Below are 16,766 nucleotides of genomic sequence, written 5' to 3'. Positions count from 1 at the left end.
TTAATTGAAGTTTGATTTTCTTTTGTCGAACAATGTAGAGCAATGTTAAAGGACAAATTAATAAACAACAATCGTTGCATGCAGTAAAAGAACAACCTCAAATGATCATTTATATTTATAGCGTATTCCAAAACGTATTTATTTACTTTACTAAAAGATATATATTTAATTTTTAATTGTTTTAAATTTTTTTAATCTTTTTATTATTATTATATTCTCCACAGGAATAATTTGAAGACCGCTCCATCTAGCTCCCTCCACAGCCAGACACAGCAATGATCCTCCAGCTCCATTCAGGCCGTGAAGGTGGACAGCTTTCTCTGAGCTGCTTTGGCCGTTTGCTGTTTGCTCAGCCTCCTGTTCCTCTCACGGATTTCCCCCCCGAGCCTGCACATCACAAATTTTTTTATTGCTATTGTCTCCAATAGAATTGCATGCTCAGGGTGTGAGCTGAAGAGGCTTTTGAACACCAGATTGCCCAGAGCCCTCTCCATTTTTTTGGTGATCTGGGTGAGAGGCCAGAAAGCGTAGATGTTCCGTCCAAATTCCCCCTCCAAAAGCTGGATGGCAGCGAAAAACCCTTCCGAAGGCCTCATTAGGTTTGCCGTTGCCGTGTATTTTTTTGCCTCCAGGAAGGGGTGGTCCTCACTTGTGGCGTAGCTGTGGTCCTGATGTCTGGCACCCAACAACAGCACCTCACAGTGTGGACAGGCCTGAACAATTTCCTCCTTTTGAAAGACCCGGACAAGCCAGCCAGCAACGTAGAACAGGCCCTCCTCCTGGATGCAATCGCCAACAGTCTACAAGTAAGAGAATATACAGTGTTACATTGAATATGAGCATTATCATATGTGAATGTCTTTCATGTGATTTATGACTGTAGCAGTGTGTCAATGCAGTATTTTGTCTTGTTGAGTTGACCTGATCTTCCACAATGTCCGATACCACTGGTTCTTCATCCTCAATCTCTGTTGTCAGGGTGGTAGGGAGGGCCATTGAGGTCATTGGAGCTGTTGAGGTGGAGGGGATTGCGTCCTCTAACATACTGGCTAGGAGGGTTGTCCCGTCATCCAGCTCGCAGTTTGATGCAGTCGATGCAGAAAGAGCAGGTAAAATGTTGGCTACACTCAAACCCCTGAGTGCAGCGGTGAATTCCCTCGCACTGGGATTGTATTTTTGCCCCCCTTTGCCCCGAATCAAGGAGAATAGGTTCTTAAAAAATAAAAAAGCAGGTGGTCAAAATCCTAGTTTTCAACATGTAACTTTTTTATTTGCAAAGTAATTGTGTGTTGACCTACCTCAATGCAGTCCTGGTTCAATTTTGAGGTGCACAGATACTTCATTCCTGTATCTGTGCACCTCTTGTGGACAAGAAGGACACTTTTTATGGAGAGGCACATTCCGTGCTGGGAAGGTGGTGGCTTACGCTGAGATCTGGGGGGGGGGTTGTTAGTGTGTTCCTTAGCCTAGATGTTGATTTGGTGCAGTTAGATTGTTTGTCTTTTCTTATTGACTGACCTGAACTGCCAGCTTGTCACCCAGCTGATGCATTCCCTCAGGAAGTTCTCCTTCTCCTGGTTTCCTGAGCCTAGGGGTCGTCGCCAGGGGTTAGAATCCTTGACTGATCTGCAAGTAATATAGTTGTAGATAGTCGTAGTTAGTGGGGTCAAGGTAGGTAGGTCGTAGTTAATAGGGTGTAGTTAGTAAGTTGTATGTTTGTAAAGTTAAGGTGCTATTTTTTTTACATAATTACCTGGAATTTAGCACATCAAAAAGGTGATTTAATTTGGCTACACAGTCAGCTGTATCTTTTGCCTCTGCTGGCAGTCTCTGCAATGTTACCATCGCAGAAATGCCTGGATCACAACAGATACGACCAGGCGCGTCGTTAGCAATTGAAAACATCCGGGGCTTTAGCCCGGGGGGGAGCACCGGCCTGACTCCTGCGTGCTACGGTATCTTAATTAATTAAGGGCGCCCCCAACACATAGGTCGCCTATGCCGAGTGCCAGCGGCAAAAATTTGACATTAGAATAGCCTATATAGCCTGCGTGCACCTACCCGATGTCAGGAAGCCATCGCTGCTCCGACTGACCTTTCTCCCCCAGCCAGGCAACGGCAAGTAAGTAGTGGTCTGCTTTTATGTTTCATTTTTAAGTTATTACTTGTTGTCAGTGTAGGTTTAATGTTACGGATAAAAACATGCTTTATATTTAGTCAGCATTGCAGAGTTCTAATGTTTTCCCGGAATATGCATTCCTAAACTGTTCACGTCATGTTCTCTTTAACCCTCATAGGGTGTTCGTATTTTTGTTACACAGGAGGTGCTGCTGGGTCTGGTGGACCCATTGCATTTTAGGCCTTTTAATTCAACATAATCTAACTTTTTTTTTTAAATACTCAACAAATGGTTACTTCAACCTAGTTGCAAGTAATATAAACAACACATATGTTAAATTTGTTCCCTTTACCTTTGTTAAATCACATTTATGAATTGAGGTGCCACTCGTCTTTGTTTATTTTCGTATTAGCATGTAATAAAATAAGGAAATGCATCATAAAACAGGCATAACTGGGAAATTATCAACATCATTAGAAATTGAAACATACTCAATAACATCTGTCTGAACAACACATTAAAGCCTTTGAACACAGCCATTATACGTATATCAGTCTATACCACACATGAGGGGCAGAGTCTCACTGTGTGTGTATTGCATATGTATTTTTTGCACTGGTTGCATGTATATTGTGTTTTATATTATGTATTATGTATATTGTGTATTTGTCTTTTACGTTTCGGAGCTGGCTGATGCTGATCCTCCTCTTCAAACTCAGTGTCAGACTCTGAATTTTCAGAAATGTTATCCTCACTTTCTGAAACTGTTTCCTCTGCATCACCATCAAAACCCTCTGTCTCTTCAAATATCAACTGTAAGGCAGTCTGAACAGAGAATCGCTTTGCCATCTTGATCAGTTGTGGTATGGAACCACGCTGACAGAGATTTTTTATAGTGGCAGATCCCCAAGCTTGGTTCCCGCAAGACAGAGGGTGAAATGTGTGGGAATATTATGGGTGTAGATAGTGTTGGGTGCTCCAATGTTGCAACCTTGTGCGGGAACAGTGGGTGCACACTGTGGGTGCTCACACCAAGGGCCCATTCACCTGCTTTACTCTCCACACACACACACACACACACACACACACACACACACACACACACACACACACACACACACACACACACACACACACACACACACACACACACACACACACAGAGGAGAAAGGGAAAATTAGGGTGCACAGAACCTATGATTTCCACACTTAAACTAGCTCCGGGTCCACTGGACCCGAACACCCTGTGTGTAATATAAATGTGATGGGGGGGTATACAGGGGGGGGTCCTTGAAAATGTTTTCTGATTTATGTTCCTCACAGAAAATGAGCCAAAGCCAATGAATCTTAGTTCAAAAAAATAATTATTTGTATCACTTTTATAAAGCTAAAAACTGAAAACGGGTCCCACAGACCCGAACACCTTATGAGGGTTAAGATCGCATGAGATGATATGTGCTATCGCGCGACCTGTAACCAGGAAGTAAACACTCGCTTGCATGAAATGATATGCGCTATCGCGCGACCTGTAACCAGGACGTAGATTTAAATAATGAAAAAATTATCTTCCCAGACTGTTTCTGTTACTTGCTTATGCTGTATGCAAGTTGTGAAAGAAGCTTATCTCCATATAAATCTGAGCTGTACATGAATCTGTTAATGAAGTCTCATTTCGACTCCTTCCTCCACTTCACTATTCATGTTCTGTTGCTTGCAGTTAACTACAGCCGCCCTTCCTGGGTAACGCCACCACCAATCCCTGGTCATCCATTGAAGCCATCTCTCTCCCTCTGTACAGTCACACTGTTGCCGCTTCATTCTCATTGTCTCATAATCTCATTATTAAGGCTGCTGTGGATGCTTAAAAAAAGAAAAAAAATTCTCTTAGGTAAAATCAAACCAGTGGGATGTTAGATTGAAAACCTCCAAAGCAATGTATTAAAAATTGAAAGAACAGTCCTATGCGTAGTTTCTTTTTTGGGGATTTTCAAAATGAGGTACCAAGCTAGAATGGATTGTCAACCTACTGTTTCTCAACCCTCTCCGATTATTACTATGAGTAGTAGTATTGCATGCATACAGTACTCACATCAGCGCCACAGTAAGCCTATAGAGGCTGTGTTTTAGAACGAACGACCACTAGAGAGACAAGACAGGCGCCGCTACTATGCTAGCTACTAGGTAGTAACACCAGACCAGCATTAATCAATCAAAAGTAAGCTATCGACTGGCTGCTTTTCACAAACCAGAGCTGATCGAAGTGTTCTCATCAGGGGTTGGTGGAGATCATGCCACACTCTCCACCGCTTGTTCTTGCTCTGCCCTTTTCTTCCTAAGAATTTTCTTATATCCATCTCTTATCAACGATATTTTATAACTGTACTTGACCTGAGAAGACCTCTGAGAAGTGGCGGGCGCCAGGGTGTTGCCATAGCAACACCAGAATTTGTTTAGCGACACCATGTTGGCTAGATTTATATATGTATTTTTATTATTTTTTTATTTATAAGAATGAAAGAAATTGTGTAATGAAAGAATAAAACAATGATTGATTGCCAGCGCCGGCATTGCAAGGGGGGGATATTATGTAAATTCGCAGGAGGCGGGATAAGTGCGGCCGCTGTCACTCAGGTTTGTTTTGGTTTGACGCAGACAGCATGGAGGCAGAACAGACCGCAGAAGTCAACGCGATCGTCTTCAATGTTGCTGCAACGATGCAGCATATATTCAGAAGAGCAGCCAGTACTTACGTGTATGAAAGCAGCTATTATTATATATATATATATATACATACACGTTTATTTTTTTTACGGCAGAGATCCGGGGCTGATCCCAAAAGATCCGGGGCTATAGCCCCGAATGCCCAGGTCTAACAACGCGCCTGGATACCATTGAATAGGTGGTCAGTGTCACATTACAATGTGCTGTTAGTAATTGAAGAAAAGTTTTTGAGAAGATGAAAAAATTTACCAGCAGAGACAGTGTGGCTGAACACCCGTGCAGCCAAACTGGCACGCATCTTGGAAAATGCTGGCAGCAGAATGTGCTTATCAGTAAGCTTCGGGGCCATCCGAATAGTGTGGAGCTTGTCCAGCTCATAGAATTGGCTGATGTGCTTCCAAAGAACCGTTTTTCCTTGTGTCTAAGGAAATAAATACATACATATGCTGTAACGGACAAGTCTTCTTCCTCTTTTATTATATTGTTGTTCCTCTGTCCTTTTTTCCCTGCCTCTGTTCAGTATGTTCAGTGTTGTTAAATCATTTCTCTTTTTTTTTTATTATTTACTATGTTACTGTTCTTATTGTGTTCTTGTTAGTGTGATGTTTGAATAAACTTGCCTGTTGCAATGTTGGTATGTTTGTATAATTACTGTTATACAACTGTTACTGTTTCAACGTGACCTAGACCATACTTCTCATTTAACAAACATGTGTAGCTTATAATGTGTTGCAGGGCAGAGCAATTATATTCAATGGCTTAAAACAAACCCATCTGTAAAGATCACTGAATGCAGAAATCAATGACAAGTGGTGTAGATGGTTTTCCCTCTGTGCAAGGTCATCAGCTCAAGGCCTACAAAAAAAATAACTACTGTAATAGCAGATTTTGAAGTTGTTAAATCGTTAACAAATGATTTGTATGGGACAATCGATTAAGGTAATTTAAGTGCTTGAGTCTCGACACTTTAGAGAATGTCTAGCGCGCAACTTGAATAAGCCATGTGCGATTTTACCCGGGCTCCAGCGCAACTTTCCCTACCAGGTGCAGCCTCAGGTAGCCTAGGACCATTCATACAGGAGCAAGCAAGAACGTTACCTTTTTCTTTCCTTGGGAAACGAAAAGAAGGACAATCCTTTTCCACTGTTGGAGCAGTTTATCATTGCACATTTTCTAGGCATTTTTCTTTTTTAACTCTTTATTTTCGAAAAATGGACAATGACAGATGAAATGATATTGAGCGGGACATTGACTGTATAATTTAAGGTGGTCATACCGTACCATGTATATAACACATTGAACATTGAACACGAGAAATGGAAGAAATTCCATGTATACCCATGTACTTTCACCATACATAACTATATAAAAAATAAAAGGGCCTGCAGGAAAATATAAATACAGTACGCAAAAATTAACTTCGACGGAAAGTCCTCCTTAAGATAATGTTTCCGATGCGCTTCAGCTTCAGATGCCGTCAAGAGGGGTCTCTGGTCGTAATCAGTCGCAAGTCCGTCCCTGACCAATCAGTATTCATTAGCAGAATGCTAGCGTATACGGCCAACAACGGCCCAAACTGTAAGAAATCGAAAGGACATAAGTGCTCATTCATTTGACTTTTGAACTATAATCCATATTGAACTTGCGGAATCTACAATAAAATTTGCGATATTTCAACGACAAGCAGGTGAAAGAGACATATTTAGCCGTCTAGCCCCATTGACTCCCATTCATTCTGGACTCGCCCGCGATCACCCCCAGTGGATGTCTACTGGAACTACAACCAAGATCGGTACAATGGGGCGTATAGGGAGTGCCCAGGCTCTTCGTAGACGGGCTCTGGTAGCATTCGATGCTCCGTCTATCATATAAGATGTCGATGGAAATATCCACCAGCACGCCGGAAATTGCAAAAAAAAGAAAAAATCGTTTTGCACTGCGCAAGCGCGAGTTGCACATTATGCAACAGCGCCAACTCGGGTCAGACTTTTCGGTGGGTCGCAGAATTCGGTGTAACAACGGGACTCACTCACTGCAAATTTGTTAATTTGTCTAAATAATAGTCTGCTGACACCACCCCCTCTTATTGATGCCGTAAGTTTGCGACGAGATGCCCTCTCTGTGATGACAGCTCTCCGTGGTTACGGAGGATTTCATGTCTCCACACCCTTCGAAGTCCTCATATGCGATATGAACGACATTTATCCAGAGTGGGCCAAGCGCGAAAAAGACTGCCTGTGTGATCCCTGTCTCTATTTTTTGTGTGATTTGACCGGCAGTTGGTCTGCTTATAGGTCGGAATGAAGCGGCCACCGATTATTGACAGGATGGGTACTTTATTCTACCGGAATCGTTCGCTTATTCACCAGACAGTGTCTAGTGAAGAAGCGAGCGAACTACCAGAATCGTTCGCTTCTTCACTAGACACTGTCTAGTGAATAAGCGAACGATTTCGGTAGAATAAAGTAGGCCTACCCATCCTGTCAATAATCGGTGGCCGCTTCATTCCCGCCTTCATAACGAGGCATAGTGTTACGAGCATAGACATCATATAGGTAGACGCCCCCTTCGGCCTTGGGCGGCATAAATCGTCGGCGCCATCTTGGTACGGGAGTTATTTCGTCTTCGGAGTGAAGATGCCTACTTCATGCGCCGCTTGGGGGTGCACTACCGTCAGGACGATTCAAACGAGATCGCAAGGAATTACCTTTCACAAGTAAGACTAAACAATTGTTTCTATTTGTAATTGTAAAATTCAGTCATGTCACGTAGATCATGTCTTATGTTGAGAGCTAAGAGCTGTTGAGACAGCTAAGTTGCCGCCCGAATCAGACTATAGCTAGTCTAACGTGAAATGGACATGGTGAGCAAAGCCTTATTCTATCGTTCGTCAACAGGAGATAATATTGTCAAGAAATATAGGATATACAGTATATATATATATATAATCTACCACTACTTGCTTGTGAGTAATTACAATGTATGTATAATGTAATTATATAGCATTTATGGTCGCGACGGAAAGCTGCGTTTCGGCTGAGCGACTGGCCTTAATTTCTCTCTGTGATGTATTTAAGAAAGAGACTAGATTAAAACAAAAAAAGGCTCAAAACATGCCACTGTATATGTAATGGTTCTACAATATATGAAGGTGTCACGTAATGAATGAAACTACGGAAAAAATGTCACGATACTCTACATGCACCTGTGAGATGCACGTGCAGTCAGTCGCCGGCCGAAATTGACGTTTTAAACGTTATTTCTATTTAAATGTTTTTCTTTTTTAAAGATACATCTGTATTATGAATCTGACTGACTGGCTAGCTAACCTTTCTCGCAATTTTAAGGTTTCCCAAAGAGAAGCAGTTGAGGAGACAGTGGGAAGTGGCTGTGAAAAGGGAAGACTTTTCTGCCAATGAGAGGTCAATGCTCTGTAGCCAGCACTTTCAGCCGGAGGATTTTGACCGGACAGGCCAAATTGTCAGGCTCAGGGATGGAACTAAACCATCTGTGTTCAGTTTCCCAACACATCTCAAAAGAGTAAGTGCATCACTAAACTTGCTGAAAATGTTTTTTGTGTGTGTGTGTGTGTGTGTGTGTGTGTGTGTGTGTGTGTGTTCATTTGGAATGATTGAGAATGAGATACACCTGTTCAAGTATTTTGTTCTTCGGTTTTAGAAAGTGCCAGCCAGGACTACACAAGCCTCAAGGAAGGCTGAAGCGAGCCTTGTAATTGACTGTTCTTTACAATCATTACAAGTCACTGAACCTTCACCTACCTACCTTGTGAGTATTTACACTAGCTATGCCCCAAAACAGCAGTGAGCATCATGGCATCATAAACATTACTCACTACTGTTTTGTCCTTTTTTACTAGGAACACCCTTATGCATTGCCTCCATCTCCCACTCTTCTCAAGACTAGACTCAGTGAAGCCCTGGCTAGGGTGGAGAGTCTTGAGAAAGAGATGAGGAACTCAAAGGCCCGAGAGTGGAGGGCGAAGAAAACAGTGTGTTGTCTTTTGGAGGACCTCAGGGGGAAGAACCTCATAAATGAAGAGCTGCACGAGAGGCTTGACTTATACTGAGGTAACATTGAAATTAAACTTTGAATGTCAATTATATCTTAGGGCTGTAACCAAAGAAATACAACTGCAATAATGTGTTCAAATGCTTGGCTTGTCTGAATTTCATATATCAGACTTAAACTCCAAATACCTGACGTCTGTAATATGCCCCCATTCATAGTTTGAATAGCATCTGGCACAGACAAAAGCCAACAATCATAGTCTGATAGCTCTAGCTTCAAGACACACAATAGCCAGGTACCTTTTTTGGCAGGTGTTTATGGGCACCTGTTTAGAGCAATCAGTCATGGTTCCTGGCTTTTGTGCATCTTTAAGCTAGAGCTATTAAGTCAATGATTGTTAGCTTTGGTCTACAGCCACGACAAGATTACATTTTTCATTCATATGGCCTTGCCTGGAAATAAACACATTAGCCTATTGGTGTTTTCATAATGACATTCATACTCTTTCAGTCACTTACTAATTACTCTGTGCTATCTGCATTTCAGATCTTCCATTAGGCCTCCTGTCCAAACAGGGCCACGAGTACACTAAAGAGCAGAGGGAGTTTGCCCTCACTCTCCACCTGCACGGGCCCAAAGCCTACTCTTACCTGAGAGAGTCTCTCCACCTCCACCTACCACATCCACATACATTGCAAAGGTATTTGCCATTACATTTAATTGCACTTTATTGATAGGAAATTACTGGTTCAAATACATTTGTATTATATTATTGCTACTTAATAATAACTACTTTTTCATTTGATAAAGGTGGATGATCTCTGTGGATTCCAAGCCTGGACTCAACACCATGATGCTGGACATGTTGAGAAGAAAAAGAGAGGAAGATCCAGTGAAGTATGGACGTGTGGCGCTCATGCTGGATGGCATGGCCATCAGGAAACATGTCCAGTACAGTCCACATTCCCAGAAAATGACCGGATTTGTGGACATGGGGGATGGCCTAAACGAGACAGATATTGCCACTGAGGCTCTGGTTTTTATGGTGGTTGGCCTACAAGGCCATTGGAAGGCTCCAATTGCCTACTACCTGACCAAGTCTCTGACGCCCGACACACAGAAGGTCCTGCTGGTACATGCGCTGGAGGCCCTGCATGAGCGTGGCATCCGGGTCATGTCCCTCACAATGGATGGGCATGCATCAAACGTAAGCATGTGCAACCAGCTGGGGTGCCAGCTAAAGGCCAACCCTTGTGAGCCTTTGAAAACATTTTTCCCCCATCCTGCGACTGGCGAGAGGGTGTTTGTCATGATGGACGCTTGCCACATGTTGAAGCTGGCAAGAAACATGCTGCAAGCGTACAGCCCAATCTGTAGCAGAACTGGCCTCATCAACTGGGACTACGTTGTTTGTTTGAACGATATTCAAACAAAGAATGGACTGCATGCTGCCAACAGGGTCACTGAAAAGCACATTCAGTTTGACTCACAGAAGATGAAGGTGTCCCTGGCTGCACAGACGCTGAGTCGCTCTGTGGCAGTAGCGCTCAGAACGCTGAGGGACCTGGGGTATCCACGCTTCACCCTCTCTCTAGCGACAGCCGAATTCATTGAGGTAAGACTAGATTCAAACATTGTTTTCTTATCAAAGGGTCCTGGCCATCTTCTTCATCTTCATCTTCATCTTCTTCCTTTCTATTTCCTAAACAATTTCTTTTAGATGATTGACAGGCTGTTTGACATTATGAACAGCCGCAATCCCCGTGCCAAAGGATTCAAAGCCCCCCTGGGATCTTTGAATTGGACAAGGAGTGTGGAACTCTTGTCCAGAGGCCGGGAGTACTTAATCAGTTTGGTGATGAAGGATGGAACTCCCCTTCATCGTTCAAAGAGGTATTTTAAATAGTGACTCTTCCATATGTGCATGCTCTGCTTATGCATGCATATGATGCTCTGTTCTCTTGTTCCGATCTTTTTGCTGTCTGCGGTTTTTCAGTTCATACAGGTGAATGTGGAAATGTCCATGAAATGTCCATCTACAACTTTCAAACTGACAAAACATTTTATTTTTAAGGTACCTGTCTGTCATGGGGTTTGTCATCAACATTGACACCCTAATGCTGATGTGTCCTGAGCTGCTTCAGAGTCAGCAATATATCTGCACCTACCGGTTCAGCCAGGATCATTTGGAGCTCCTTTTCAACTCCATCAGGGCATCAGGTAAGGATCTCAGAAGTTTCTAAATTAATTAAATTGTCTTTCCAAAAAAGTCTTTGACATCTGAAAAGAGTAAATATCGGTATTAAGTGTTGTGTGTTTTTGGTTTTTAGGGGGCTGGAACAACAATCCCTCCGCAGGCCAGTTCCAGGGCATCTTCCGCCGGCTCATGGTCCGATGTGGTGTCACACCGAGCACTTCAGGGAATGTGGCACCACAGGATGAGACCGTGTCTCTGTCGGCTGTAGAGATGTCCTCTCCCTCTGAAACGGAAGAGCTTGAGGTGCCCTTCGTGAATGTGTCTGCGTTGATTGGGGACCACAGCTACTTGCCAACCCGCTTTGGTGGCCTAGTGGAAAACGCACTGGTCTACATTGCAGGGTTTGTGGTGCGGCAGGTTTTGAGAAAGCTGTCCTGTGGTGAGTGCCGTGCTAGCCTGGTGACAGATGCTGCACGCGCATCTTTCGACGAGAGCTACCACCTGCTGACTCTGAAGAACAAAGGAGGGCTGATGATTCCTTCAGAGGGGACAGTGAAGGTGGTCAGGTCAGCAGAGCGGTTCATTCGCCAGCGTGCATCAGGGCAAGCTGTCAGTGTGTCTGTGATCCAGCAGTTTGTCCGGGCTGACATCCGGACAGATGATGTGTTTCTCCTCAAGGAGCACATTCAGGACACACAATTTGGCATTGAAAACCACCACTTTGCACTGTTGTCCTTGGTTGTGTCTGTATTTCACAAAATCAGGCTGCACCACATTGCAAAACTGAGCACGCTGCAATTACAGACTGGCAACAGTCGAAAAAAGCTCAGCAAGACTATACTTTTTAAAGGGTTCTAGCCTAGATTAAATTATTATATTATATCATATTGTGGTGACTCCTACCCCTGGGGAGTCTGGGTAATGGGGTATTCATAACGTTGTTTGGGGAAAAGGGGGTTTATTGTCTTTAGATAAGTTGTTTATGTTATTAGGTTAAGTGGGGTTAACGGGTTTGGGGTCTCTATTGTTTGTGTGTTTATTGTGTGTAGTGTTGTCGGCAACCATTACCCGGAGTCGTATGTCCGTCGGTCAGGTGTGCCGTGTTTTCTGTTATGTGTGTGTGTTTGAATAAAGGCAGCTCTCGGGGTCGTGCGGTGTATTGAGGCACGAGAGTTGCGCCGCCATTTAAACCTGGGCTCCCGTCTCGTCCTTCCCGCGCTGCTCGCCACAATATATTGTGTGAAATTATATATTGTGTCAATTGCACTGCATAGATGTGAAAATGTTATGAGCATGATTGTATATTATGTCAAATTGTACAAATGTACAAATATATATATTATATAATATGAATATATACCTATACTTAAAATATATTATATTGTTTCACATATTATATATATCATATATATGTTATTCCATTGCACATTATACTGAGTCATATTATATTGTATTATATATATGCTATGTTATTTATATTACCGTTCAACTATTGAGATGTGTATGTATATATTGAGATGTGTATATTTTTACTGCTATAGAATATATATATATATTCTCTTATAATATATATAATATATTTCTCTTAATGATGGTCAATACGTAGTAACTAAAGAAGCACTATTTCGATAGTTCATAGATCTTCTCAGTATTTTCAAAGTGCACGGGCTGTGCAAGAAAAGTGAGCGTTTATCATAGACCCATGCACATGTATGACTGGCGATTTAACTAGCGAGATTCAAAGTAACGTAGAGGCAAATCTTTTTCACACACTTCACGTAGAGCATAAACCCTTGAATACTCCATGAAATTGGTTGCGAAATGTAAAAGGTTATCGTGATTTTTATCCAGATAAACCGCAGCTCCTGGCAACTTGCGCTTGTTTTGACACGTCTGACAGACCTCTGGCTTCAGAGAGCTCCCGTACCAATATGGCGGCGCCGCGTTTCGCCTAGGCAACGGGCTGAAGCAGTGGAGGCGGCGTCTACCTATATGATGTCTATGGTTACGAGTAACGTATGTGTGTGCGCAGGGGCGGACTGGCCATCGGGAGGTTCGGGAGATTTCCCGAACGGCCGGTCGATTTCAGGCCGAGCCGGCCGGCCGTAATTCTTTTAGATTTTTTTTATTATTATTATTATTATTATTTTTTTTTTTATTACAAATTTATATTATATTTTTTGTTGTAAAAGATGTAAAAAAAAAATGAAAAAGTTAAGTAAGCCGTGATTTGGGACGGCCTGCGGCCGGATATTTGCTTACAGCGCGAAACGGAGCTCTTGCCTGACGGTGAAACGGGGCCGATGTATTACTGTCAATTTAGAGGGGGGAGCACCCCCACAGTGTATGGGGGCAAAGCGAGCGGCCAAAGCGAGCGGCCGAAAGGCCCCTCCCAACTTGGACTGCTCCGCGGCCTGTCATTTCTGATTGGCTCAGCCTGACACACGGCCGGGTCACTTACTTCTCGTTGATCTCACTGAAGTTACACCGAAATACGAAAATGTCAAAAAGGTGGTGGAGAGGAAAAAGAATTGGGTGGCACTCAGAAGTTGAGGTTGAAAAGGAAAAAAATGTTAGAGCAAGACGCAGCCAAATGTGCTAAATTAACCGACCATTTCCGTGGAAAAGCCAAGGTTGACGGCGACGCCCCTGTCAGCGAGTCCAATGGTGAGGCGGGAGCAGGACACAGCAACATAGCTATGACAGGTGCACTAGCGAGCATGTTTGGCAATATAATAATGACTTAAACTAATTATGGAAGTACCAGAGACGTCAGAGAACTATTCATAATATTGTAATGCCCACGGAAGAGGCAGCGAATGAAATATTGATTAGAGAGCGATTTATTAGATACCACCGCTAATAAACCATTGGAACACTTCAACACAACAAACCCCGGCCCGCCCCCATCTCCCAAACCCTGTGTATGTGTCAATGACAATTTTTTTCTTCTATCTTGCACTATTTAGATCATTTTCAGCCTTGATTCACCTTTCTAGGCACATGCAATTTCTAATATTTTGTACATGGACAAGATTGCTTATAAAATATTTCCCAGTGATCTTCACAATATTCTAAACACATGCACATCCCAACATTGACATGCAGTTGCAATGCACATATCCACGGATAAGGACTCATTTTTATTATTTTACACCGGGGCAAAATTCTACGCGCGCTATTCCTGCGGTCTCATAAAAGGCCTCTCCATCCCAAAGTCCCGGGCCAAATGTTTGGGCCAGTCCATCCCTGTGTGTGCGCGAGAATGGCAGTGTGCGTATGTGTGTGTGAGTGACGTCAGCGAGCGAGCGGTAGGTGCGTCTATCACGCGCTACCGCTCGCTCTCCTCGCTCGTCCACTCACTCGCTGACGTCACTCACACACACACATGCGCACACTGCCATTCTCGCGCACACACATAAGCTACTCGTAACACTATGCCTCGTTATTGCGACGTTCATGTTAGATGTTCATGTATTTTCCCATCTATTGAAAGTTAGGCTATTAAACATTTTGCATTCTATACGGCCTGATTATGTTATTATTTAAGCTGCATAGCCAATAAGAAGCGCCAATAGGATATTTGACTAAACCACCAAACTAGTTGAGGGTTTTTGCCTACCTGCAAGCATCCTCCAACTTCAATCTTTGGTTATTTATTAATTAATTTAGCTGTACTTTAATAGGATTTCCGAAGTGAAGCTATGTTGACTGGGCATAGCGCTATATTTTTTTCTGATCTGGGTTTTTCCCTTTCTTCAGGATGTCTTTCTCTCTTAAGGAGATGTGTGAAATGGTCAATGTCAGGTATGATAGGGTACTTGAGGCGAACGTGAGGGTCAACAATGAGGAGGAAGGTTTGTAGGAAACTAAAATTGAGTCAACCAGACAGGAAAGTCTAAACTGTATTCATTACTCTAAATGGTTTCCCTCTGTCATTTTCAGATTCAGTTGAAAGTGACAGTGCAAATACAGCTGCCAATGAGGGTATGTACTTTAGGCTTAAATTATTTTTCTCCCAGTAGCAGCTACCTACTATTCTGCAACCCAAAGCCTATTGATGTGTTGCACATTAAGATGAAAGCCTGCCACACTTGTTGTTCTGATTCCCTTGATCAAGGAAGGAATCCAAATACTAACTCATCAAATTGTATGTAGCTAAATTAAAAATGATTACTCGTAGAGAATAGGTACGTTTGCTGCTCAGTTCTGAATTTTTAAAGCATTGTCGTGTGCTAAATGTACATTATATTTTATTGTTGTTAGATTCTCTGGAAAGTGATAATGACAATCACTCTGAAAGTGCCAGTGATGGTAAGTATCTTATTATTCTTATTCTCAGATTAGGCTACACTACAGCCTCCACCTCACATTGGTTTTGAGTTGGACAGACTAAAGCCCATTACTAATTACAAATCGAGTGTATTTAATCAATTATGAGTCCAAATGAATGCAATCTTATATCAGAATGATGTCATAAGTGCATTTGTTGTACTAAATGTGTTCCTCTATATTGCTCTAAGACTCACTTGAACACGATCCTGAAAATGACCCGGAATACACACCTGTCAATGAAGGTGAGTAACTCATTGTCAATTTGTTTTTTTACATTTCTGTCAGCTACTAATGGGCTCAGCCACACACACACACACACACACACACACACACACACACACACACACACACACACACACACACACACACACACACACACACACACACACACACACACACACACACCACTGCCAAACTTTAATGCATGCCTACACACTGACACACATACTTCCACATGCTAAGAAACCATGTAAGAGAAATGTGAATTTGTGAAACATGTTTTCTTTTGTTTTTCTTTTAATCATAAGCTGTTGATGTTGATGTTGCTGTTGACCGGGGAAGGTCAAGAAAGAGGGCCAACCCAGACGCTTGGAAGGGTAACATTCAGAAAAGGAGAAGAATGAGGGGCCAATCATATCTTGGACGAAAAAAAAATGAATTCATCAACATAGAAGAAAGAAAAATGGAGGGGCGGTGCCTGGCTGAGGCCTGCCGGAAATCCAGCAAACTACACTGCACCGAAATCGATGAAGGGAAGAGGGAAAAAATATTCAAGTATTTTTGGGGGAAATTGGACTGGAAAGAAAGGAAAATCTATGTGAAGTCACTGGTGGAGGTGAGTGATGTCAAGCGGCGCCGGACAGAAGCGGTTCAGTCTCGGAGGTCAGCATCTCTCTGTTGTTTTTTATGTGTTGATGGTAGAAGGCTCAGAGTTTGTCAGCGGATGTTCCTGTCGACCCTTGGCATCAAGCAGTGGAGTGTTCTAAAATGGGTTGGAAGAAGAGATGAAAGTCCTGAGAAGACGGCAAGAGTGAGGGTGAGGACAGAGGAGCGGGACTTCCTAAAGTCCTTTCTTCTTGAACTGCCGAAAGTACCATCGCACTACTGTAGGTCCTCCTCTTCCAAGATGTACCTGGAGCCTTTATTCAAGTCAATCAATCATCTCCACTCACAATATAAGCAGACATGTGCAGCCAACGGCATCCAGGCTCTGTCAAGACAAGTGTTCAGTAACACCTTTAAAGAATTAAATCTGTCATTGTTCCATCCAAAAAAAGATCAGTGTGACACTTGCTGTGCCTTCAAAGCCGGGAACATCGAGGCTGCTGTGTGGGAGGAACACTGTGTTAAGAAGGATGAGGCACG

The 16,766-nt window shown here is 42.9% G+C and overlaps 2 protein-coding genes across 2 annotated transcripts; one reads left to right on the top strand and one right to left on the bottom strand.

Moving 5' to 3' along the window:
- LOC132456249 (uncharacterized) lies at positions 1–1,044 on the bottom strand. Its single transcript, XM_060050576.1, has 2 exons — positions 922–1,044; positions 1–800 (listed from the first exon to the last, which is right to left on the bottom strand). The coding sequence occupies exons 1-2, from the start codon at positions 1,042–1,044 to the stop codon at positions 294–296; spliced, it is 630 nt and encodes a 209-aa protein (XP_059906559.1). The 3' UTR covers positions 1–293.
- A 6,333-nt stretch (positions 1,045–7,377) lies between these two features.
- Positions 7,378–9,446, top strand: LOC132456250 (THAP domain-containing protein 6-like). The gene is made up of 5 exons (XM_060050577.1): positions 7,378–7,556; positions 8,188–8,380; positions 8,519–8,626; positions 8,718–8,928; positions 9,416–9,446. The coding sequence occupies exons 1-4, from the start codon at positions 7,477–7,479 to the stop codon at positions 8,925–8,927; spliced, it is 591 nt and encodes a 196-aa protein (XP_059906560.1). The 5' UTR covers positions 7,378–7,476; the 3' UTR covers position 8,928; positions 9,416–9,446.
- The last annotated feature ends 7,320 nt before the right edge of the window (positions 9,447–16,766 follow it).

This window comes from Gadus macrocephalus, chromosome 4 (genome assembly GCF_031168955.1).
Source record: "Gadus macrocephalus chromosome 4, ASM3116895v1".
Classification (NCBI taxonomy): Eukaryota; Metazoa; Chordata; class Actinopteri; order Gadiformes; family Gadidae; genus Gadus; species Gadus macrocephalus.
Note: the sequence above shows the minus strand (reverse complement) of the source record. Positions and strands in the feature narration are given on the sequence as shown.